General features: G+C 42.9%; 1 protein-coding gene across 10 annotated transcripts in view; it reads left to right on the top strand.

Annotated features, from left to right (window-relative positions):
- The window catches only part of LOC115908880 (ankyrin repeat and KH domain-containing protein 1-like), a 100,439-nt gene that overhangs the window by 61,815 nt on the left and 12,721 nt on the right, over positions 1-25,903 (top strand). For 9 of the 10 annotated variants that reach the window (XM_030957765.1, XM_030957764.1, XM_030957760.1 and 6 more), the window contains exons 15-31: positions 1,565-2,308; positions 8,902-9,047; positions 9,176-9,287; positions 10,047-10,192; positions 11,635-11,777; positions 12,573-12,786; positions 14,006-14,181; positions 14,996-15,158; positions 16,243-16,338; positions 17,048-17,164; positions 18,144-18,318; positions 18,634-19,087; positions 19,517-19,591; positions 20,357-20,503; positions 21,908-22,018; positions 23,512-23,661; positions 23,966-25,581. In XM_030957765.1, the coding sequence (XP_030813625.1) occupies positions 1,565-2,308; positions 8,902-9,047; positions 9,176-9,287; positions 10,047-10,192; positions 11,635-11,777; positions 12,573-12,786; positions 14,006-14,181; positions 14,996-15,158; positions 16,243-16,338; positions 17,048-17,164; positions 18,144-18,318; positions 18,634-19,087; positions 19,517-19,591; positions 20,357-20,503; positions 21,908-22,018; positions 23,512-23,661; positions 23,966-25,581 (4,785 nt within the window). The remainder of the gene's footprint in view (positions 1-1,564; positions 2,309-8,901; positions 9,048-9,175; positions 9,288-10,046; positions 10,193-11,634; positions 11,778-12,572; positions 12,787-14,005; positions 14,182-14,995; positions 15,159-16,242; positions 16,339-17,047; positions 17,165-18,143; positions 18,319-18,633; positions 19,088-19,516; positions 19,592-20,356; positions 20,504-21,907; positions 22,019-23,511; positions 23,662-23,965; positions 25,582-25,903) is intronic. The other variant, XM_030957763.1, reaches the window with a different exon arrangement.

Below are 25,903 nucleotides of genomic sequence, written 5' to 3'. Positions count from 1 at the left end.
GAGAGGTGCTGAGCTGGAACTGCTGAGCTGCACAGAGTATGGAGCTGCACAAGGAGCATCCTGAAGGGTGGCCCCAGGGGCTGTGGGATCCTGGGCTGTTTTCTGGGGTTGTTTAAGGGTGGCTGTGGGATTCTGGACTTTTCCTGGGATTAGTAAGATTCTTCTTGTTTCTCATATAATTAGATATGGTTTGCTCTCCCAGGAGTCTGCTGAAGGTGTGCAGTACAGAGTTGGTCCAATTCTATTTTCATATTTGTTCTTTCTCTTTATAAGAGAAAAAGCTCATGTTTGTTTGGTTTACAATTAGTTCCTCCAAAAAAGATTAATTCCAAAGTGAGGTGTATGTGACTCTTGTTTTGACAGCAATGCAAAGTGAAGTTATTTGTGAATTAGTGTATTGGTGAAGGATGGCCCAGAGAGAAATAAATCTGTGTTTCAGGAAACTCAATCCTTCCAGGGCTGGTGACTGATCCATGGCTTAGTTCTTGCATCCAGACTTTCACTTAACTGTTTAATGTTTAGGTAACTTTGTTAAACCATGGCTGAAACTGTACATCATTTTAGTTCCCCTTTTAATGATTAATTATGTGAGTCTATGTAAAACTTCAAGTCTTCTTTCTTTTTTTTTTTTTTTGAAGGCTCCATATATCAGTGTTTGGGCAAAGCAAATGAGTATTAGTGCAGAAAATTAATCAGGCTAAAACTTTCACATTTGTAATTAAAGTCTGGCACTGAAGTAATAATTAAAATTTCAGCACTTAATAGATTTCTTTCAGTAAGATGTGACTAGAGTTTCCCAGATGTGGCTTCTGGGAAAGCAGCCATGGGTTGCTTGAGGGCAGTCAGTAATTGGGGCAGGGCTGCCCAGGTTTGGTGGGCCTTGGTGAGGGTGATTTTTAAAGTCTTTATAATGAACAGAATTGTTCATTTGTTACTGGAAGGGGAAGTGAGCAAGTTGTTAGTTTGGTCCCAAAATTTTTTAAAAGATGCTAAAACTTCACGCTCCACTTGAAAGCACTAAGTTTGCAGTGACAGGTTCTGCTTGTAATATGAAGGTGAATGCTACAATGTTTGGAGGAATCCTTATTCAAAGTATCATCTTACTGTCAAGTTAGCTCTCAACCATAGAGTCTTTCTGTTCCTAACCTTGCTGTTGGAAGTCAGCCTCTGGAAAATGCTCTTACTTTAAGCTCTGCACACACAGAAGAACTTGGGAACTCAGTAGATCATGTAAATTGCCTTGCTGTTCTTGCTGATTCCCCTTTCCAAGCGCATTGTCACCTATGTCAGAAATTGTCAAGGTTCCTTGTAAGATTAAAGTAGCTGTGCTCAAAGGGATCATGTGAGGATCAATATTGAAAATTCCATCTACCTGCTTTGTCCTTTCTTGTCTTAACATGGAGTGTAGGGTTTACCTTTCTGTGCTTTGACAGATGTGCAGTGTTAGTTGTAAAGATTTTTTTTTTAATTTTATTTTTTTATTATTATTATTTTTGGTGGGTGAGAGGGGAGGTTTGGGGTATCTTCAGCATGGCATTTTTTCAAACATTTTTCATGTGCTTAGGTGCATCCAAGCAGAAGTCAAGTTCCCTGCAGGTAGCAGATAAGGACCTACTGCCACCTTTTCACCCATACCAGCCTTTGGAATGCATAGTAGAAGAGACTGAAGGCAAGCTGAATGAACTTGGACAGAGAATTAGTGCTATTGAAAAAGCACAACTTAAATCATTGGAATTAATTCAAGGTGAACCTTTAAATAAAGATAAGATTGAAGAACTTAAAAAGAACAGAGAAGAACAAGTACAGAAGAAGAAGAAAATATTGAAGGAGCTGCAGAAGGTGGAAAGGCAGTTGCAGATGAAAACCCAACAGCAGTTTACCAAAGAATATTTGGAGACCAAAGGTCAGACAGACACACCACCTGCCCTGCAGCAGCAGTGCTCACTTACAGGGGTCTTCCCAGAAGTGGAAGCTGATAAGGGTCTGCCAGAGGATAACTTTTCAGGGTTACCTCAGGTTGACACAATCTTGTCTAAAGATGATGAGCAACACCAGTCTCCATCACCTGCTGAACAAATAGAGTTTGTCCCTATCCAGCCTTTGCCAGCACCGCAATGTAATTTTTCTGGTAACTTAGGTTATAATGGGACAGAGTCTCTTGAACTTCAGAAAGCATTAGGGAATCAGCAGAATGTAGGACAGCAGCAGCAGATTGCTGGGCAGGGGCTCTTAGTTCAAGAACCAGACGGATTAATGGTTGCCACTCCAGCACAGACGCTTACCGACACTCTTGATGACCTAATAGCAGGTGGGTTAAGAAATATACCTATTTTTGCATTAATTTGTGTGCTCAGTTTCCCTCTCTCTCCTTCCCTCCAAATACGTCTTGGGGTTTTCCAGTTTGGGAATACTTGCTTAAGAATAAAGTTCCTGATTAGTGCTATTAATCCTAACAGTGACTTCCAATTCTAACATGATACTTTTAAATATCTTTTTTTCCAAAGTGCAAAACTTCCTGTACTGGACACCTGTTTTTGGCCCCTTTGGCCTCATCTTTTTCTGTGCTTCTTTAAAAAGCCTCATCATGAGTAATTAGTAGTGCCCATTAGGAAACCCAAAAGCATGACAGAATTATATCTTCTGTAGAATTTTCTGTGCAGGCTTATCAGTGACTTTCTTCAATGTGGTGGCCATCTCTAGAAAGAGCCAAATTATTGTCACTTTTATGGACAAACATGTCCCTGTCCTTGCTGCTGGAGCTTAAGGGACACAGCCTGGAACCCACGCACAACCCCTCCGTTCTGTGATGGCTTGTGTTTGCAGAATCCCTGCTAAACCCTGGGTGTTGTACAGGAATATCTGCTGGTTAGATGTTCCACATGGCAAAAACGTGTCCTCTTAGCTGGATGAAAAGCAAAAACCCCAACATCCTTCCACGTGTTGGTACGGTGTGAAGAGGAATGGGAATGCCCACACATCGGGCTGTGTGAGAGCCCTTGTGCAGAAAGAGGGATCACTTTGGGTCACTTCATTTCCTGGACTTGACTAGGATTGAGGTTTGCTGCTGGAGGTATGTAGGATATAGCCAGTGTTGTTTGGTCTGTAGGTTTTTTTTTTTATTCAGTGTTTCTCAACTTTTCTTTGTATCTTGTGCCTGTACCCCTGCCCATTATTTTCCTGTCTGTCTCGCCCTGCCCTTTTGTAGTCACTGCCGTGTCCTCTGATGTCAAGGCTGTAGAAGTGTGCAGTGAGATCTTTGGCCAGCCATTCCTGGGAGCTTTTGGAATGGTAATTGCATCAAGCTCATGCAAGTGAAGAGTACTTGAGACTTTGCCCAGAGTTGGTGGAGCAGTGGGGTGGTTTTACCAGCTCCTGTCCTCTCCTCACTGTAATTCCAGTTGTTTTATACAGCATCTATTTTAGTTCCTCCTGTTCTGAGCCTCCCTCCCTGCTCTGTGGTGCTCTTTAGAATACCTAGCCAACATTAAAACATTCTCAATTTTTGTTACTCAGAATTTTAATACTGGAGTGTATAATGAGGAAAATTTGAATGGCTAACACAAAACATAATCAACAAGGGGATTAATCTTTGGAGTAGTTGCTGTTGCTGAGAGTTGAACATGTCTGGCAGAAGGCCATGGAGTCTGTACCCTCTTGTGGTCAGCAGCTCATTCTGCAGCCACAAACTCAGTGTCCCCACTGTGAGAAGTGCTGCAGTCCAGCTGAGTGTGAGAACTGTGCTGCAGGAAAAAGATTGCAAGCAGCCAGAAAAACTGTATCTTAAAAATAATTATAAGAAGTTGAATAGACATTGGTTTGCTTTCTGAAAGCAGCTACTGGTTTTGCTAAGTAAAGACATTTTTTGCTAAGACATGAGATTTACTTATTTCAAAAATCACTACAAATAGCACCATCTTCTGCATTAGAAATGACATTTACAGAAATACAACTTGAGGAGTCTTTAGTTATTGAGTTCCAGAGGCTTCTGCAAAAAGTAGTATATTTTCTTCTGAAATTCATTAGTCTCTTTCACTTCCCTCCAAAAACATTGTCAGAAGATAGATATCTTTCTCACTTTGTGAATCCAGACTGTGTAAAAGTGATCTCCGTGTAAATTATAATCCTACTATATATCAGATTTATAGCCATGTAAAAACAAATGGTAAATTTATCTACTCATACTCTGAACTCTTTGATCCATATGTAAAATACATTTTTCTGACAAACCCTATAGTCCTTAATTTTGTAAAGAATTTTTGAGCAATAAAAGCTGTTACAAGATCTGTTTTTACATGCCCACTACAGATGCCAGGTAAAATGGTTCAGGAGCTTGTGCCTGGGAAGCCTGGGTTTTAGGGAGCTTGTTCCTTCTGAGTATTTCAGTTTGGGTGGGAACTGCTTCAGAAGAACAGAAATTATTTTTCCCTCTGCCCTGAAATACCTTTTACTGTTGCTCTTAGCAGTGGTGATATCCAGAGGAGGCCACAGAGCTGCTCCAAGCACTGGAGTCCCTCTGCTCCGGACCAGGCTGGGAGTTTTTGGGGTGCTCACCTGGAGAGGGGAAGGCTCCAGGGAGAGCTCAGAGCCCCTTCCAGAGCCTAAAGGGGCTTCAGGAGAGGGACCTGGGACAAGGGTCTGGAGGGACAGGACACAGGGAATGGCTTCTATCCCCCAGAGGGCAGGGATAGAAGGGATATTGGGAAGAAATTCGTCCCTGTGAGAGTGATGAGGCCCTGAGGTTGCCCAGAGAAGCTGTGGCTGCCCCTGGATCCCTGGCAGTGTCCAAGGCCAGGCTGGATGGGGCTTGGAGGAACCTGGGATGGTGGAAGGTGTCTCTGCCCATGGCAGGGGATGGAATGAGATGAGCTTTAAGGTTCCTTCCAACCCAAACTATTCTGGGATTCTGTGATGTGGGAGGCAAATATTTCCAAGTCTCAGCTAGGACCAGTTGTAAGGGAGAATTTCAATTTCTATGAAGCTACAAATTTGTATTTTGTTGACCAACTGGCCAGTGACAATATACATAAATGGAGTATTTATCTTACAAGTATGCTGGCAGGATGTGTCAGCTGTGAGGTGTTTAGGTGGTGGATGTCAAGGTGCAAAGTGGCAGTGAATCATGGCACACATCCCCTCTTCTGTAAAACTACACAGAAGTAACCAAGTACCTTTTAGAAAGTCAGCTAAAACCTAAAAATGAAGCAGGTCTTTTCACTCCAGAATGTTTTGTTTGTAATGGAGTTTATTTTGATGTGCTGCTGCAAAAATCTTGCACCTAATAGTACATTAAAGATGTGACTTACTACAGTCAAATTTTTAACCAGGTTTACAAAAGAGACAGACTTGGTGCAGTTTAGAGTGGGAAACCAGAAAATTAATTTGGAACACAGATATCATTTTCATTACTCAGTATCTATCTGGTTTCTTGAAGCCTCTTGTCTTGCATATTTGGAGTTTCATTTCAGTTCACCTGCATTTTCCATTGCAAATTTCTTAGTTGTAGTATCTGAATTGGGGCTGTTTGCTGGTTTAGGGTATTAAAGATGAGGAGCTTTTCTGTGTTGCTGGGCTTTGTCTCTAGTTGGAATATTTTTGTTTCTCTTTGTTTTGCTCAGCTGGTATTTTTAGTCAAGAGACTGTGTGTGCTTTTCTGTCCCACTCTTGTCCTGTGAGCTGATGTTTCCAAACTGAAATTGCAGGTGTGTTCTGAGAATCTTTGTTGTTTGGTTCTGACATTCTGGTTGTAGTTGATGATACAGAATTATGATATTTTAAGGTAAGGATTTGGGAGGTGACATCTGAGTTACTGTGCTGAGGATTGGTGTTTGGAGTAAAACTGATTACTGGGACAGTCTGGAGTGAGGAATGAATGGTGAGCCATGAAAGGAGCTGCAGTTACCAACATGCCAAAGCCTCTGTGGTAGCAGGTTACCGAGAAGCTGCCTGGACAGGCTGAAAGACTGCTCAGGCTTGAAAAAGGATGATTTTCTCTGTTCTGAAAATCCCAATTCCTTTGAGGAAAGAGGAACTGAAATCTAAGTCCAGTATTTCTGTATGCCAGTGCTTGTGTCATGACAGCATTTGGGTAGCCACAGTTTCAGCCTACAGCTGAAATCTCATCCAGAGCTGCTTGCTCCAGGTACTATCAATGCTCCAGAGTTGTATTTGGATAAAAGACCAAGTTCTTGCTTTCTTTATTTACTTATGTTTCCTTTGATATTTTTAAATGACTTTGAAAATAGTCATCCATGTCTTTAAAGACTAGCATTCAGCGTCCTACTCATACAAACACAGACCATTTGGAACATTGCAAACCCTTTGCAGGGCATGGGAAACCTGGATTTTGTCATGTGTAGGGTAATTTTTTTTTCTATAAGGAAATATTTTGAATACTGAAGTCTCTGGACATGTCTAAAACCTCTGCCACAAAACTGGTATTTCCCTGGAGTCGAGCGCAAGCCGCGTCAGTGCTGCTTTCACTGCTAAGCTGTGGTACCACAGACATTCCCTGTTAATGCCATGGTGGAACCATTGCTGCAAGGTCATTTTCAGGTTTAAAATCTGTATTTTGCTGTGTAACTAGAGCTGGGATAAATCCAGCTCCATGAAACTGGAGGCAGAAGTTCTCAGGCTTTTTTTGCTCCACAGACCACAAATTATGCTGCTGCTCTATGGGTCCCACTTGGGTCCACACTGAGGAAATAAAAAACAGCATTTTGAAAAATCTGCCATTTTGTAAGCTCAGTAGTTTTACAGGGGGTGATTAATTGGTGGGTGTTGTAGGAATAGTTTTTAGATTTTATTTTAAAGCATATTTTAGGATATCAGTGCAGGGTTTGTCTTCATTTCTACTGCCTTTGGTGTTCTCTCTCATGTTTAATGTTATTACTGTGCACATGAAGTGTGTAGTGCACACTTGTATACTTCAAACACAAGATGAAAATCTAAAGTATGCAAGAAATACTTTGATATTTTCAGTCATGGTTGTGAAATACAGAGAATTTGTAGGACCTGTGACAGCAACACTGAATACATTACTTTAAAACCCTTAATCTGGCTCCAGTGGAGTCCCTCTGCACACCCTGCTCTGCGTGCACAGCACATGCATGTGGTTTTATGTGTATCTGTAGTTGCAAGAGCTGAAAAAATTGAGCCAGTGTCTTCCATGAGGAAGGACCAGTTTGATTTAACATAAATCCTTAACAGGGTGATATGGTATTTTGGAAGGAGTCATCTGTAGAAATCCAGTTATTTCAGTGCATTGAGCAAGAAAACAATCATATTGCATTAATTAATGCTCATTTGCTGCTGTGAGTGATAATCCATAGTGAGCTTTTGTATTTGTAACTTTTAATACAAATCTGGTTTGCTCATGAAGGTTGTAACAGGAATTCAGATCTGGTACTTCATTGCCTAAAGGTGGTGACCACATGTTAATGCTGGTTTTGCCTATGCAAGGAGAAATGTTTGCTTAGAAAATACAACTGAAAATGGAACTTCCCCAAGTTTCAGTGAGCCCCCTGCCATGTTTCCAGAACCCAGTGGAAGTGACCCACCTTGCTGTGCTTCAGTCTGTGTTTCCTCTGTCAGGCTCTGGCAGCTCTGTAGGCTGCATTAATGGTGTTAATGGTCATGTTGGGGCTTTTCCTATGGCTTTTTCATCTACACCATTTTCCTGTGAGTAATTGCTGGTGTGTAATATGTCAATGAAATGAGGAAGGTTGAGCTGGTCTGCAAAATTTATTCTCTAGGTTATACACAGGTTTGAGTTCATCCTTCACCTTCCCTTAGCACTTGGACAAAAGCAAAATGCTGCTGCTGCTTGTTTCCTACCTGTAGCTGTTAGTGTTTTCCTTTAGTTGCTTCTTTCCAGGAATGCTGCTAAGTACTGTGTGTTTTGGAATAACTAAAGCTCACCAGGTGTTCCAGCTGATGAGGCTACACAAAGAGACATTTGGCAATCCAGCAGTGACAATACTTGTGAAATCCAGCTGCTCTATCAGCAGGGATTACTGAAGCTAAAACACACATCGAGTCTGTGTAGGTGTGTTACACCTTCCTGGCAGGGAATCCCAGCTGATTACAGGGATCCAGCCTCCACTTGGACTCTCATCAGGTTACAGGAGTTCTGGCCCTGCAGTGGATGTCCAGTGAGATTTCTCTGCTTGTTGATAAAACTAGGTGAAAAAAATCTGATTCTCAATTATTATTTTTTTAAATAATTGTTAAAAAAAAAAAAGAAGATAAAGTTGCATTCCTTGTGTCCCTGAGCAATGCTGAATCTTCGGGATGACATCTTTTACAGGCTATGCATCAATCAGAATAAATTTTAGGGAGCACAGACAGTTTTCAGCTTTCTTATTTTTGTTGACTGCCCCCTCCTGTCTGCTTCCCTTCCACTTTCCTGGGTTGGTTTAACTCTGAGACATGATTAATAGTGAGTTGCTGTCAGTCATCTTGCTCTGCAAACTTTCTCTGGAGGCTAAGCGTGCACTAACCTTTATGTGAAAAAATTTGGGATTGCAGAAGAAGACTACATTTTTGAACATTAGGTTTGTGTGTTAGTGATAAATAATTTGCCTGCTTAAACTGAGCTTATGATTGAACTCTTTTTAACAGTGAAGGTTACAATTAGAAAAGGGTAACTAATCACCTTCATAATTCATACTTGTAATGCATACAGACTAATACATAAAATTGTTTTCTAACTTATCACAGTTTGGAGACGATGCTTACACTGTTTAACTGCCACAAAGCCGCTTTTTGTTTTTAGGAACATTCAATTTGCTTCCCACGTTACTGTTCTGATATTAGACCATTGCAGTTTTATGGAACTTAATATTTTTCATATAAAATGAGACATTCCTAAGAGTGGATTAATAACCTGGTGTTCATTTTCAGCTGTGAATAGCAGAGTGCCCAGTGGCTCCACCAGCTCCTCGCACACTACCGAGTCCCCGACGCCCGAGCCCTGCCCGCAGGCAGGCAGCAATGTGCCCCCGCAGTCCGTGCTCCCCATGTACCCATCCGTGGACATCGATGCACATGTGAGTAATCCAGCTAAGCTTTGAGTTGATTGGCTTGGAAAAAAATTCTAGTGCTGTTGGAGAAATATTCAAGTGTTTTTATTTTTTATTTCTGAATATCTGCCTCTGTTTTTTTCCTGTGTGTGAAGACTGAAAGCAATCACGACACTGCGCTGACCCTGGCGTGTGCGGGAGGGCATGAGGAGCTCGTGTCTGTGCTGATCGCCCGTGGTGCCAATATTGAGCACAGAGACAAGAAGGGTGAGTGAAAGCCAAAACACAATTTGACCATCAACTAAAGCTTGAAACAATGAATTTCAAAATGTGAGCTGAATTCTTGCACTTCACATAGTGACATTGGTCATACAAAGCCATTGAGCTTCTGTCTGCACCTGAGTGGGATCTTAAGCAGATTTGTGAAACATGAGGCACTTCTGTCCTTATGACTCACCCTCTACAAATGATCTCAGCAAGCTGGATAGAGGAGCTGATGGGGGCAACCAGCCCATCTTGGCTGTGAGAGCTGAGTGGTGGCAGTTGTCAGGCTGGGTATTATTGTTCTCAGGAACAGAGTTCAGCAAAATCTCACGTCTTTTAGAGCTGAGGGAGCAAAACCACCACACCACCTGTGTGGAGCTCACATTGACCACTGGCAGTCAGCAACACATGCAGGGCAGGTGTGGTCACTGGTTGGAGCTTAATTTAACAGTAATTATGCAGAAAGCTGTGACTTCTCCAAGGAGAGAAGTTGGTCAGAACTTAATCCAAACTGATCACTGCAAGCACTGTTTAAATTTCTTTTGAGCAGCCCTTGGCTGGAATCAGAGCCTCAATGTGACAGGGTCAGAGGAGGGTTGGGAAAGGCTCTGAGATTGTGGCATTCAGCAGGAAACCCCCAGTCTGAGGAAGAGATATGATCAATAGAAGTCATTGTGAATCAACCCATTTGTGCATTTCTGCTCCTTAATAATACTTTTGAGATACTCAAGGTTGCTTTTTAATACAATCTCATGTCACTAGGTTTTACACCCTTGATTCTGGCTGCAACTGCTGGACATGTTGGTGTTGTGGAAATTCTTCTGGACAAAGGTGGGGATATAGAAGCGCAGTCGGAGCGCACGAAGGATACTCCGCTCTCCTTGGCATGCTCCGGTGGACGCCAGGAGGTACAGACACATCCTCAAAGGGTTGTTACTTGCAGATGGGGGCTTTTTTGTAGTGTTGGATTTCTTCTGTTCTCCTTTTCTTCTGGAAAGTTTTTCACCTGTTTCAGTATAGCTAATTTGAGGCTTTTTCCTCTTCTGAGAAAGGAAGAAGAAATTTAAGACTTTTTTCTTCTCTCCTTTGCCTATCCCAGTTTTGTTAGTTAATGGTCACAGTCACTTGTGATTTGTGGTCTTTCAGTCAGTGTATCCTCACATGGCAGGTACTTCTGTGAGGGAGGCAGATATTTCTTGAATAACTTTATTCACTGAGCACTTCCCTTATCCATCTTCCCTGTTCTCAAACCTGAAACAGCCGGTGCAGGTAGACAAGGACAGAAACTGGGATTTTGTGTGGGCAGTACATGGCTTTAGTGATAATGCACAGGGCTGATAAGTGCAGATGCAATGCAGGACACATTGTACCCATATTTTAAGGGTTTTTCAGGGTTCTATCAGATTTGTGTGTGTGTGTTGTTATCCAAATAAGATTTGTGAAATTCTTCCTATTTCAGTCATGTGCATAGTACCTTAGAAGATGGCATGGAGATGGCCAAGAGCTCTGTAGTAGATTAATATAAGGATTAAAATAGTTGGCAAAATTGGAAAGTTTCCATTTTACTTTTGAATTGCAGATCTTTAACAGTAAAAGTGCTTCTCATAAAAAAGGCAAGATCAGCATGGCCTGTAGTAGTAGCATTATATATTGAACAACTGAAGTTTCTGTTCTTCCTCTTTATTTTTTTTCTTTATGCCAGAATCTATCTCTTATGTTTTTGGCTTGGCAAGGAGCCTTTTTTTCTGGCTTGTTTGGAAATCAGCTAGCTTATGTTAATAATAAATTGAGGCCCACTAGAGCATATCACCAAAATGGTTTAATTTTCTCTCATTTTATTTCTCTGAAGCAACTTCTGATACAGGAGTCCTTCCTCCTCCTGGTTCCTTTAACATCAGTCACTGTGATTTTTACCACTTTTTTTTTTTTTGAAAGTTCATATAGTCCAGATGGCCAAATTTGGCTCAAGTGTCATTTGAATTCAAATTGTGAGATGAGTTTTTCTGAAAGAGATGCTCAAACATTGTGAGACATTATGGGAGTGGGATAGGTCCATTGTTTGCAAACTTCAGATTCCCAGGAAGAGCTTCACTTTAAAGCCTTGCAGTTTTATTTAGGTAAAACAACCTTTCTGGCAGACAAGTGCTCGGCTGCTGTGGTCATGGGCTGTGGGGGCTGGACAGAGATAGGGAAAAGTCAAGCACAAGAGGGTGGAGATTTTCCTATGGAATCTTGTCTGTTGACAGAGGAAACTGGTAGCACATTGGAAAGTCTGTGATAACATCCTCTCATTCCCTGGAGAATAGCAAAGGCCACAATACGTCTGTTAATAGTTGTCCTGTCTTTTCAGGTTGTTGATTTGCTGTTGGCTCGGGGAGCAAATAAAGAACACAGGAATGTGTCTGATTACACACCGTTGAGCCTTGCTGCATCTGGTGGCTATGTTAATATCATCAAGATTCTTCTCAATGCTGGGGCAGAAATTAATTCCAGGTAATGTACCATGTGAGCAGCTGAGCTTCAGTGTGGCACAGGCACTCCCTGTTGGCTCCATCCTGAGGCACTGGTTGGAATCTCAGGTGTTTTCAGACCTTCTTACAACAGTGTTTTTACACTGATGACATCTTCTATGTTCATATTATCTTAGTGCTTTTAAATCCTTTAACTATCACAAACTTCATCTGACTTGTACCTTAATTTTAAGGGATTGTAGTTTGCAAACCTATTCTTTCCTTTTTCCACCATTCTGAGGTCTGAAAGTCAAATTATTTCCAAATAGAACGATCTCAAGAAAGCAGCCAAGTGCTCAGGGCAGCTCTGTGTTTGAAGATGTCTTTTCACGTAGAGGAACAAATTTACACAGCAGTGTCTCTTAAGCCTGCTCTGTATTAGTTTTAAGAGAACTTACATATATTCTAACACTAGATAGAGCAAGAGGACTCTCAATTAGAGAAAGTTAAAGGTGCAGCTGTGCTAGAAGCATGTTTTTCATTGAAAAAAATCAGATGTAGCTTAAAGCTTATGTCTGCTTCAGCCATCAGATTATCTAATAGCTGAAATATATTTTCCTGGTTTATAAATTGCAATTGTCTATTGCATATAGTCACTCTGGTGGTTTCTCCTAATCAATTAAAAATGCTACTATTTCAGGTCAGTGCCTATATTTTTAGTGTAGGTTATATGTTCCTTTCTGACTTAGAACAAAACATTTTGTCCCTCTTGGATACACGTATATTTCCCAGAGCTTTTCTTCTGCCGTGAGCACTGCAATTTGTTTCTTTCCCTCAGGACTGGCAGTAAGCTGGGGATTTCTCCTCTGATGTTGGCTGCTATGAATGGCCACGTCCCTGCCGTGAAGCTGCTGCTTGATATGGGCTCTGACATTAACGCCCAAATCGAGACCAACCGCAACACAGCCCTCACCCTGGCCTGCTTCCAGGGCCGGGCAGAGGTGGTCAGCCTGCTGCTGGACAGGAAGGCCAATGTCGAGCACAGGGCAAAGGTAAGTGGGGGACTTGCCTTTCCTTATGATTTATTGCCTCTGAGTCATCAAGTTTCTTCAAATTTTCCTGTAACTTTGAGCTTCTCTGGGCTCAGAGGAGTTATTACATCAGAGCTTAAATGTTCTGAAATGAGTGTGGTTTCTTTTAAAAATTAAAAAAGCATCAATGATGATGTATTTTTTTGCATTAGGGAAAAACTGACTGGTCCTTCTGAGTTTATAATGAAACTTAGATTGACTCTTGTCTAGACTTTTTTCAGGTTTAAACTTGACGTGATACTGAGTAACAGAACAGATACAGATATTTTTACATGCAAGTGAAGTCTAGGCAGGAAGAGAATAGTGTTGCTTGTGATTCTCATATAGAACAGACTTCTTGTCTACAACCAAAGTAGTGCAGTCAAACTTTGTAAAGCTTTTACGTTGCTGTAGAACCCGTGGCTTCAGTACTGTGACCTTCTGTGCCTCTGAAATGCTCCACAGGTCCCATCCTTTGGTGCTCTGGGACAGCTTTGTGTCTCCTGCCATAAAGCAAGCTTAAAGCTTGTGTAGACAGCCAGACTGATTTCCCCAGCACAAAGGAATTTTTGGTAACTCCTAAGGCTGCTGAAATAATTGCTGTGTCTGTCTACCCCGCCTGCTTCTGGAATGACTGTGGCTGGAGAAAAGGGGATATGGATAAAAGCCAGCTCTCAAATGGTCAGTTGGGCATGTTAGCAGCTGGTGTAAGTTTTTTTAACAGTCTGACCTGGCAACTAAGTTGGGCCCAGATCAGTCTCAGTGCCAAGGGAGGCTAGAGAAAAGCTATAAAGCCAGTTTCTGAGTATTTTTGTAGAAACACTTGTGTCTTCATTTGAATCTGTTCTAACCTCTGTTGTAGAGATCTTGTTATAAACTTTGCATTTGCTGTTGAGACAGGTATCTGGTGGTGCTTAGTCAACAGTTTGCTTGGGTTTGTATAAATCAAAGCCCAAGAGTGTTTGGGTTTTGGGTTGGTTTTGTTTGGTTGGTTTGTGTGTGGGTGTTTTGTTTTGTTGTTGGGGTTTTTTTTGGTTGGGTTTTTGGGGTCTTTTTTGAGGAAGAGACTGCTTGAAGTTAGGCTCCTAAACTAAATATAAGCAGCTACATAAAAATCTGATTTCCCTTTGTAGGAATCATTTATGTCTTATCTGAAGTATGTTGTGCAGATTTCACAGAGTAACTCGTTCTCTTTGCACAGACTGGTCTCACACCTCTGATGGAAGCAGCTTCAGGAGGCTATGCAGAGGTTGGAAGGGTTCTCCTTGATAAAGGAGCAGATGTGAATGCCCCACCTGTGCCTTCCTCAAGAGATACGGCTTTAACGATTGCAGCAGATAAGGGTCACTACAAGTTCTGCGAGCTCCTCATTAACCGGTAAATCACTTCTTCTCATTAAGTGTTTAAGGCCAGAGCGGGTGGGGCTCTGAGCAACCTGATCTCTTGGGTGGCTTCCCTGCCCATGGCAAGGGGGTTGGAACAAGATGAGCTTTCAGGTCCCTTCCAACCCTAAGTAGTTATAACTAATGATTAGTGGCACATTTTTTCTGTATTCCTCTGTGGCAAGGGTGCTCTTGGTCACATTACCTCATGCACCTGAGAGCAAAGGGAATGGGAAACTTTGAAAATAGGGTGTTAAATCTGTTCCCTACTCTGCAGTGTTGTCCTGGAATATCTTGCCATTGCAGTGTTAATTAAGCCAACCAGGCAGCTGGGACCAGGGGCAGGCAGACAGTGTCTGGCTTGGACAGCTTGTTTGTATATGAATCCAGCAAGTCCCACGTGAGCATTTCCTCACTGTCACTTGGGGGGCAAAGCCTGGAAGTAGCCCTTGAGCTTTTTAAGCATAAACCAGTGTGTTGCTAAAATCTCAAAGGGCTGCTTTGTCCTGTGGGTAGTCACCACACTGATCATTTAAAGGTTGCTGGTTGCATATCTCTGGTGCAGTAGATGACATGAAATGAGTGTTCATTTCTGTCAAGGAGGTTTAAATATTCCCCTTGTCACTACCCTGCAGATGAAACAGCAAATTTCAGGGACAGAATTTCTCATATCTTGCCACTGTATTTTAGTTATTGAAGTTCTATATCCAGTTGTACTGTGATATTTGTGATAGTCTGTACTCTGTTTTGTGATCTTGCTCTCTGACTTGCACCTTTGCTCATGCCATGTCTCTGGGTTTTGCTTTTAGAGGGGCACACATCGACGTTCGCAACAAGAAAGGAAACACGCCGCTGTGGCTGGCAGCCAATGGGGGGCACTACGACGTGGTGCAGCTGCTTGTGCAGGCAGGGGCAGACGTGGATGCTGCAGATAACAGGAAAATCACCCCTCTCATGTCAGCATTCCGCAAGGTAGGAGACCAACTTCTTGTATGTTTTCAAAATAGTGCCTCTTGTTTGGTCTTGAGGTTGAATGCTTGGGTTTGGAAGAATCAAATATAAGATAGCAAAATTGCTACTTCGATAAAATACCTGCTCCGAAGTTGTAGTTACTGTACTTCACAAAGATCCAGTTCTTGAGAGCTGAAAAACTTTGTTCCATAAATGATGTTAGCTTTATCATTTCCAGTTGTACACTGTGCAAAAACTTTGACTGTTAGAGATTTCCATATTTCTGCAGTCTGTACTGCTCATTTCAGTCCTGCTTTGGAGGTGAACACAATACCAGTCTGCAATAAGCTGTCCTGATTCCTTTGTGCTTCTCTCATTCTGTTCCTAATATGTTGTGATGGGACACTCTTTTGTCACCCACTGCCTTTTCTTCTTGGCAGGAAGAGCATTGCTTTGGGATGGTTCCATCAGTTTGTGGTGTTGGATGCAAGGAGCATAAGCAGAGGAATTTATTAACCGTAGCTGCTTTGCCTTTAACAAAGGAGCAAATAACTGTGCAGCTTTTTTTACAAACAAAAGTGCTGAGCTTGCCCCTGTTTTGACACTGCCTTGCTTTCACATAACTTCAGAAGCAACAGTTGGGTGTTTTGTGTGGTTGCACAGTTCTCCTCACCCTGGGAGCAGAGGAATGTGCATGCCAGGATAACATTCAGGTGGCTCAGTCTCCTGATCTGACTTGGCCTGTAATTGAACAGTCTAAGTCAGCTCCGTGGGGTGAGTGGCAAGAGAGTGGATTGGGTGACAGATGGTTGTCTTGTGTCTTGGGTTGTTACTAAAGCCATGAAGATCTGCTTCTGGTCCTTGTATTTTAAAATAAAAAGTAACTTGTGGAAGAGTTTGTCTTTGCCACCTTGAAGCAGAGCAGTGGCTGTGCTGTCAGCACTGAGCAAGCAGTAACTGCCCTTCTTCCCAAACAGCAGCTTACCAAAAATGTTCTTGCTTATTTTCAATGTTTTGCATTGAACTGAGAGATACCAAACTTGTATTTTGATGATGAATGTTGACTATTGTATACAAAAGATTAGAATTTTCTTTGGTGTTCCAGGGGCATGTGAAAGTAGTTCAGTTCCTGGTGAAAGAAGTGAACCAGTTTCCTTCAGACATTGAGTGCATGCGCTACATTGCCACCATCACAGACAAGGTGAGTGGGACTTGGGGACAAGATCCTGGCCTGAATTTCCAGCAAAAATATCCATGGGCAATTCTTAAGTATTCAAACACTGAATGTACGTGTTTGCTCACATACATCTGATTTGGAGATTTGTGCATGTCTACTTTTAAATATAGCACTTAAAAAGTAAATCAGCATTAGATCCTATTCTGTGAATAGTTTGTATGTTTATGAATACAGGGGTGTAGCTACATTTCTCTTCACAGAGAAAAGTAAGGCACAATTCTTCCCAATAATATTTCTGGGATTCACATTCTCTGAGCTTCAGAGAAAGAAAACACAATTCTTATTATTTGCTGTGCTTGTGTTTGTGCAAAAGTAGAATGCAACATGGAGATTGTTTACCTAAAGTCCTGGTGTTTTGTTTCCTTGGCCTATCAGGGCCAAGTGTGTGTGTGTTGTGATTGTTGGCTGGCAGTCATGAGATTCAGTGCAGTGTGTGTGCGTTTGTGTATAGGGTTGAGTGCTTGGCAGATTCAGTTTTAGATGTATAGAATAATATAGTATGATAAAGCTATTAATTAGCCTTCTAATATCCATGGAATCAGATACATCATTCTCTTCTCTTGTCGGGGCCATCACAGCATTGCTATACAGGGGAGCTAATCTCATTGTAGAGCAAGCCTCACTCCTCAGGTGTTGTTTATTACAGTGGTAGTAAGACAAGTTTGCATTTCAGGACCTGTTGAAAAAGTGTCACCAGTGTGTGGAGACAATTGTGAAAGCTAAAGACCAGCAGGCTGCAGAAGCCAATAAAAATGCAACTATACTGCTGAAGGAGCTAGACCTGGAAAAAGTGAGTACATGATTGCTGTCATGTATCAGTGTTTGAGCTGTGTGTGAATCTCTAGGCTGCATTTCCTTTAATGCTTCTTGTGGCAGTCAGTCTTCATGCTCTGACTGTGTCTGTGTTCCTTCCCCTAATGTGTCATCCAAGTGAGGCACATACTGAGGGGGGCAAATCAGAACTGACTTCTGCTTCAGCCACTCCATTGTCCTTTTTGGGAAAGCTTGGACTTAGCAGTAGTTCCTTAGCAGTAGCTCTCTAGGATCACCTCAGCACAGAGGATGTGTGATTAAGGGAGGTCTCCAGTCTCACGGTGTATTTCTATGGGTGTAAATCATGTCCATAAGCATTTTATGGACTTATGCTCAGGGGAGTTGAGCAGATATGAAGAAAATCTCCTTCTCCATCTGCTGAGAATACTGTAAATTATTCTAAAGTAACACACTCTAGAGTGGGCTCTCTTAATGGAAGTTCTTACAGTTTTTCACAAGTTCTGCATTGGTTTATTAAATTTTCCAGGTTGTGGACTTGTTGAACACACATCTGTTGCTGTGCACAAACAGTGCAGCAGATGACTGATTCCATATATGAAAAAAAAGGTTAAAAATAGAACCATTGAGTACTGGCTTTTGAATCAAAGATATGGACATCACACCAAAAATATCACTGAGCTTATTAAATGTTGGAGAAAGGACTGAGAGGATGAGAGATTTTTCTGGTCTTCCATTAAAACTGTATTTTTTTAATACTTCTGTTTTGGTTATTACTTTGTTATCATTCCTTAGAAGTTTTGGGACCAGCTAGTCCTGTTGTTGCATAAGCTCTGTCCAGTTTCTGTGTAATGATTCAGTATGTGCCAAAGTCATTCTAGTTCATTGTGCTCTCCTTTTTCCTTTCCCCCAGATTTCTATACTTATAATTTCTGAATTATAAGTATAATTTAGTCTGTGTGAAAATGTTTAAATATGGATTCTTTTCTCCTACATAGTCAAGAGAGGAGAGCAGAAAACAAGCTCTTGCAGCCAAAAGGGAGAAAAGAAAGGAAAAGAGAAAGAAGAAGAAAGAGGAACAAAAAAGAAAACAAGAAGAAGATGAAGAAAACAAGCCTAAGGAAACTCTGGAACTGCAAGAAGATGATGATGAAGAAGAAAATGATGATGAAGGTAAACAAGTGTTTCTATAAAGAGTGTAGTTGTGGGGGGTGCTCCCTTCTAACCGTGAAAGTAAAGGAAATCTGAACGCTGGTCTTTCATATTTGACAGTGTTGCATGGCTGCTGCCTGGCAAAACTCCTTTGCTCATTTTTTCACCCCTTTCTTTGTTCACAAAAGAGTTTCAGTCTTGGGGGATTTACAGCTGAATTTGGTGCTAGTCTGACAGCTCAGCAAGGAACATAACTTCAGCTGTGGTGTATTCAGTGAGGGCACAGATTTCTCTATTTTGTGGGTTCTGATGGTATATAAACTGTTTTTCTTTCAGTGGAGCAAGAAGTTCCTATAGAGCCTCCAAGTGCAACTACTACAACTACAATTGGAATTTCTGCAACTTCAACTACCTTCACAAATGCCTTTGGGAAGAAGAGAGCTAATGTGGTGACTACCCCCAGCACAAACAGAAAAAATAAGAAAAATAAAACAAAAGAGACTCCTCAGAATATGCAGATAATTTTGCCAGATCAGCATATATCTCTAGCACAGCAAAAAGCAGATAAAAATAAAATAAATGGAGAGCCAAGAGGTGGTGGTGCAAGTGGGAACAGTGACTCAGATAACCTGGATAGCACAGACTGCAACAGTGAAAGCAGCAGTGGAGGGAAAAGCCAGGAGCTGAACTTTACCATGGACACGAACTCCTCGGAGCGGCGCTATGCCTCACTGCTCATCCCCTCTCAGGAAGATAAAAACAGCACCTCAGCTTCCAAAACACCAACCAGGTGAGACTGCTCTGCTCCTTCCCTGCTGTTTCACAAGGTTCCACCCATGCCAGTGTCAATGTTCTGCTTAAGCTCTACACCAACTCTACATTCCCAGAGCCTAGAGAGACTGAGGCTGCTTTAATTGCAAAGCTGTGCTAAGTTTGTTGAACACAACCTCTTTAAATTCTTGTTAGAAAAAGATTTTTGGCATTGTTGGCCAGTTTTTAATACTACTTGAGTGAAATGGCCTTTTCTCTCTGCACTTTTTAAGCATCCATGTTGCATTGTTAGCTTTGTTAGAATAGATCTTAAAGTGAATATGCTGGGAATTTAATAAGGAAGTGCCAGCTTTACTAATCATCCACACACAGAAGTGGTTTTGTTACCTTTTGATTGTTTTATGGTTTCATCATTAACTCATTTGACTTGCAATCTCTTTCTTTTAAGGAGAGAAGAAGATGATTCTGAGCATTTCACCTGCCAGGTTGATGGCCAGTTTGATATAACCTTGTCAAGCCAGAGGTGAGAGTCACAGGAACTCAGGGAATGTAGGGGCCACATGAATGGTTCAAAGGGTCATTCAGCTGCCTGGGGATGTGCTGATAACTTACACAACACCACTTTCTGAAGAGGTCATTGGTCTGAGTCAGAAAGCTTAGATCCCCTGTGGGTCTGTAGTCTTTGTTTGTTTTTACATCTAAGTAATACAAGTCTGATCCCCCATAGTTTTGTTTTCTCTTTCCATTTTCTGCACTAAGGGAGGTGAGAGAGCAGGGAGGTTGATCTGCAGGACAGTGGGCTGACAGAGAGGCCAGCTTCAATAAGAACACAGACATTGTGGCATCAAGAAGGGCAGTGAGACAGGGCTGTTGTCAGACTGACTGAGACACTTGTCTGGGAGTAGGAAGAGAGGATATTTTTGTTTTTCCTACTTTTCCCCAGATTCAGGTTAGATGCAGAATGAGTGGATTCACCAACCCTTGTGGTTAGAGAGTGTGTGTTTTGGGCTCCCATTAGGAGTGTTAAAAATTGAAATTTGTCTCTGTTCTGTTCTTTGAACATAGATTGTTTCTGCCTTGGACCTTTCATCCAAGGTTTGCTGCAAGAGCCTTGGGGTCCTGTGCAGTTCACTGCAGCAGTACAAGCTAAATGCATCCTTCTGCCTCTTTGTTAGAGGTGGTTTTTCTGGAAACAGTTCATGCTACTAGTTTTAAGCTGCAGGAATGTAAACTGTATGCTGTCATTTTATTCTGTAATTTGCAATTTATTCTGAATTTCTGTTCCCAGACTTGATGGTGAAGGTCATTCAAATTCTTTGTCGACTACTTATAAGTCTGTTTCCCTGCCTCTGAGCTCTCCAAATGTAAAGCTGAATCTGACCAGTCCAAAAAGAGGCCAGAAAAGAGAAGAAGGCTGGAAAGAAGTGGTTAGAAGGTAAAGACTTTAATACTATGTTTTAAAACTGTCTGTGAGCTTTTTAGCTTGTAAATTATTCTCAAATACAGACTGTCCAGCAAGATTATATATATCTGAAGAATTAACTTACAGGAAAATCTATCCTGCTTGCTCTTGCAGTGCTGGGAAAACTAATTGCAGCCCTAATTTTTAGTAGCTCCTCACTAACTTAATGTGAACATGACATAAACGTTGTATTTGGCATCAGAAAATAAAGACAAACTGTGACTTTAGTGGAGCAAAGGATGTGGGGACAAGATAAAAGGGGAAGGGAGCAGAGGGCAGTGAAAAGCTCTACAGCAGATGATTGTCCATGAACTAAAGGCAGAATGGATGTGAGTAGAGGTGAGAAAAATGATCCCTTCAAGGCCAAAATTCACTGTACTTTGGGCAGTGACCTTGATCACTGATTCAGTGGAATATTGTGTTACCTGACAGTGAGTGCTTGGAGCTACAGTGAGATTTAAAGTTTTACTGTAAAACAATATTTTCTTTTGAAAATGTACTGGGTTTTACTGTATGGCCATTAACACCCCAGTATCTCTAATCTTTATCTTTTCTACTGCTTGGAACTAGAATGATCATCTGGCTTTGAGGTTTTTTTTGTTCTTTTTATCAAAAAGGAATACAGCACAAACATACCAATGTTAGATGCTTTGAGTGCACTTAGGAAACCCTCCTGGTTTTGTGTTCAGCAGTGGCAATGACAAGATGTGCTAATTTTGGAGAATTTTAGGCTATTTGCAAAGAATGTAATTGTATAGTGCATTTGGATTAGTGGAAGCCACAGAGTGTTCTTAATAAAGGTTAAAAAGGCAGTTTAATATGAAAATTTATGTTTGAACTCTCAGAGTTGGTTTGGTCTCTGCCTTTTGATGTGGTCACCAATGGGGCTCTCCACAGTGACGTGGCCTTGCTGGGTGTGTGGTGGCAGCCTGGTCCTCACTTGGGGAGTGATGCAGGCAGGAACCCCTCAGACAGCCCTGACCCCTCTGACCTGGGGCTGCTCCTGCTCTCCTGGGCCTCTCAAGTCTCCTTGGCTCAGCTCAAGTGTTCACATGGGTGTTGCCTCTTGAGTTGGCCTTGGCAGTGTTCTAGACATGCATCCAGAGCCTGCCCTGTCTCTTCTGAGGAATGCCCTAAGGAACATCCCATCCAGGGTTCTGCACTGGTGTTTGCTGTGCCCTGACTGATGGAAGCATGTCCTGCCAAAGAGCATTGTTGGTGACTGTGGATGTGTGGGTGCAGTGCCCAGGAGCTCCTTCTGCTAAAGCCTCTCTGGCCTCAACAAGAATTCTTCTTCCCTCTCCCTGAGAGTGACCCCCAGCCAGGAGGGATGTCTATCAAAGTAACCAATGCAAACATCCCTTCTGCCCCTGACAGGCAAGTGGGCAGAGTTTTGAAAGACCCTCCCCCCAGCAACGCTCTGCAGCCAACGCCAATTGAGCAATTTCAGCTGCAGAGAGGAGGGCGCTGCTGCTCCGGAGCAAAAAGGTACTTTGGGGACACTGCTCTAGGTGAAAACCATCAGCCTTGGGAGGGAGGGAGGGAAACAGCTGTGGATGATGGGTGGGAGGAGTCTGGACACTGGAGTGGGCTCTCCTGGAAGAGAAAACCTCCTTGAGTGGCTGTCAGAGGTCCCCAGTGGGCTGGGGTGGAAGCAGACCAAGATGCAGTCAGGAGCCCTGTGAGCAATACAGGTGATCTTGAAACTTAGGTGAGCATGGAGCTCTGGTTTGGGGAGGGAGTAACTGTGATGTCTGTCTTGAGAAGGGAACCTTGGAAGTGGAGGTGGAGAAGCGAACTCAAAGCACAAAACAGCCTTGGGATAGAGCTGGTGCATGCACTGGGGGTTCTGGGGATGGGAAGGGTTGTAGTGTGCTGTCCTGGCAGGAATGGGGGAAAGAAAAAAACACCTTGGCAACATGAGGTGTTGCTTCAGAACATTTCCGTGTGTTTAGATGTTTAAATTAAACAGGTTTCCTCCAAGTCCTGTTAAGTGCCAAATAATTCCTTGAGAATCAAGTTACTTACAAGTTTCCAAGACTGGAATAGCTAGGTGAAGCTGGCAGCCTTTCCACAGGGTGGTGGGGACCTGTGAGTGCTGTGATTTCTGAAACCCCTTTGAATCCCCTCTGATTGTTCAGCATTGAGCCAGTGCACATCAGTAGCAAGCCTGAAAGCAGCTTATGGGTGCAAGAGGTCCCACACACCTTAAAGTCTGGGGGCAGTGGAGGCCTAGAGACCTCAGTTGAGGTCTGTGTGCATGCAGAGCTTGTGTTCAGACACTTCCAAAAACTGTGTGCTTGCTCTGACCCACCAGTACCATATGAACCAGTAAAACCCTGAACTGACTGACCTTGGTGGCAGCATTGTGGCCTGACAGTGAGCCTGCTTCTGCAAGTCATGCTGCCATCACAGGGGCTTCCAGCAGCTCCCTAAATCACAGCACTGCACACCTTCACCTGCTTTCACCCACCATTGTTTATTGGTGACACTGCACTTCCAGATCTTGAGGTCTGAAAGAGGTGGATACTGAAAGGTTGTGGATGCAGGTGGTACCACAGAGCTGATCACTGGAAAGCCATCTTCTCCTTGGTATAACCAGTCCCAGTAGTCAAGCCGTGGGCTTTTATGTTTGAAGCAGTACTGCAGTACTGATAAGCCGAGGATTTGTCTCACTTTGGGAGAGGTACCCAAGATAAGATAAAATCCAGAATGGGTTCTGAAGTAGTGTGAGGCTCATATATTTGTGTTACAGTAGTGGTGGAACAAATGCTACTGGAGAATCCTTGTCAGGTACTGGGGATGATGAGTAATTTAAGTGGGGGGCTTTGAGAGAGGCTCCAAAGGGTGAAGAAAGGATCAGCAGTAAACCTCTTACTACCCTTAAGAATATTGCTTCAGCCATTGTCAGACAGCAGAGGAGTTTTGTCTGTCTTTGAAGTTTGAATGCATTTCACAGATTTCTGATCTTTGTGATATAGGTCAAAGAAATTATCAGTCCCAGCTTCTGTCGTATCTAGAATAATGGGAAGAGGTGGGTGCAACATCACAGCAATTCAAGATGTCACTGGTGCCCACATTGATGTGGATAAGCAAAAAGATAAGAATGGAGAGAGAATGATCACTATAAGGTACAGTATCTCAAAATGAAAGTCTTGAGTTACTCCACAGTGTCATGTATTGAAAAGCTTGTTTGCTTTCTAAGGCAGGATCTATTTACCTTCTTTGTTCTACAATAGCACATACATTCCTGCTGCCAAGATATGCTGACAGTCAACTTCAAAGATAATCCTTAAGATACACAGAAGTCAAGAAATAACTTACTGCAGTAAACTTACAATAGAGTTACAGATCAGAATAAGATTGAAGCTACAGAATGTTGCACAAAGTGGGGTTTCCTTTTGCAGGAGATAAATCTGTTTGTGTTTAATCTAGGGGTGGTACAGAGTCCACGCGATACGCAGTGCAACTCATCAATGCCCTTATTCAAGATCCTGCCAAGGAACTGGAAGACTTGATTCCTAAAACTCATATAAGAACCCCTGCTTCGAGTAGCAAATCAATCCATGCAAACTTTTCATCTGGAGTCAGCACTGCGACTGCTTCCAACAAGAACTCCTTTCCCCTGGGAGCACCACCTCTGGTCACGTCGCAGTCATCAACACTCTCGACTTTCCAGCCTCCTAACAAATTAAACAAGAATGTCCCAGCCAACGTGCGCTCGTCTTTTCCAGTGTCTCTTCCTCTCGCTTATTCTCACCCTCATTTTGCCTTGCTGGCTGCTCAAACTATGCAACAGATCCGGCACCCTCGCTTACCTATGGCCCAGTTTGGAGGAACCTTTTCACCTTCACCGAACACTTGGGGACCATTCCCAGTGAGACCAGTTAACCCTGGCAGCACGAACAGCTCTCCAAAGCATAACAGCTCGAGTCGTGTGGGTAGTCAGAATGGCAACGTTCTGCAGACAGAGTCTCCCGGGTTAGCCACGTCCACTTGTCCCGTTACCGCCTCGTCTGCAGCTGCTTCCACGCAGCCTCTGTGTGTGACCAGTAACAGGACTCCCTCCTCGGTCAGGAAGCAGCTCTTTGCCTGCGTCCCCAAGACAAGCGCTGCAGCAACGGCCATCTCAACTGTGACGAGCACCTGTAGCACTCTGCCCTCAGCTTCCTCAGCCCCCGCTAACAACGGGCAAGTGCCCACGGCGTTTCTGCCATCTACTGCTCCGCAAGCGCAGCATTCTGCCCTGAAGGCAGACTCCTTCTCAGCTGTCTCTGCACCCAAGGAGAAGGTGCCCACCCCCGAGCAGCCTCCGACCAGCGCGTGCCCGCCAGCCTCAGTCACAAGCAGTTGCAGCGTGTCAGCCAGCAGCAGCTCTGCGGGCACCGAAACGCGCCCAGCCGGCAGTCCCGCACCACCCAGCAGCGCGCAGGATGAGGCTCTGCCAACCAGCATGGCCGAGCTCAGCCCTTCCATGTCAATGCCTTTTTCATCCAGCTCAGAAACTGCTCCTTTAAGCTTAGCATCGCCCAGGTCAGTTGTTGCAGATAATCAGGACAACAGTAACTTACCTCAAGTAGCTGTACCAGCACCTCGAGTTACTCACAGGATGCAGTCCAGAGGTTCTTTCTATTCAGTGGTACCAAATGCAAACCTCCATCAAGATCCTCAGTCTATTTTTGTTACGAATCAAGTTCCTTTAACACCTTCTCAAGGTCCACCTGCTGCAGTGCAGCTTTCGTCAGCCATGAACGTTATGAACGGTTCTCAGATGCACATTAACCCAGCAAACAAATCATTGCCTCCTGCCTTTGGGCCAGCAACGCTCTTCAATCACTTTAGTAGTCTTTTTGATAGCAACCAGGTGCCAGCTAACCAAGCGTGGGGAGACTGTCCACTCTCTACCCGAGCAGCAGCTGACCCATCTTTCACTGTTCAGTCTACCTTTCTGAATAACTCTGTGCTAGGACATGTGGAAAACGTTCATCCCGACAACTCCAAGGCTCCTGGTTTCAGGCCACCTTCCCAGCGGGTTTCAACTAGTCCTGTAGGTAAGTCATTAAGATCATGTTCTGGACAAAATCATTTCTTCAGCCGTTGCACTTTGATCATCATACTGATGGAGAAATAGTCTACAATGACAGCTGGAGAATGTTCATGTAATGAGGATGGCCTGTTTTTTCCAAGTGCTCTTTAAAATGCTGATTATTTTTTTTCTTCAGCTCTTCTGGGCTGTTAGGAGTTGGGAAGATTGCAGATGTTGCATTGCTTGTCCTGTATGTGAGACAGCAATGCTCCCACCTGCTTGTAGTGTAGCATCAATTTTAGGTTTTGGGTTGGAATGGAGCACAGTGTGGGGTGACACCAAACCCG

The sequence above is a fragment of the Camarhynchus parvulus genome, chromosome 13, assembly GCF_901933205.1.
Source record: "Camarhynchus parvulus chromosome 13, STF_HiC, whole genome shotgun sequence".
Classification (NCBI taxonomy): Eukaryota; Metazoa; Chordata; class Aves; order Passeriformes; family Thraupidae; genus Camarhynchus; species Camarhynchus parvulus.
Note: the sequence above shows the minus strand (reverse complement) of the source record. Positions and strands in the feature narration are given on the sequence as shown.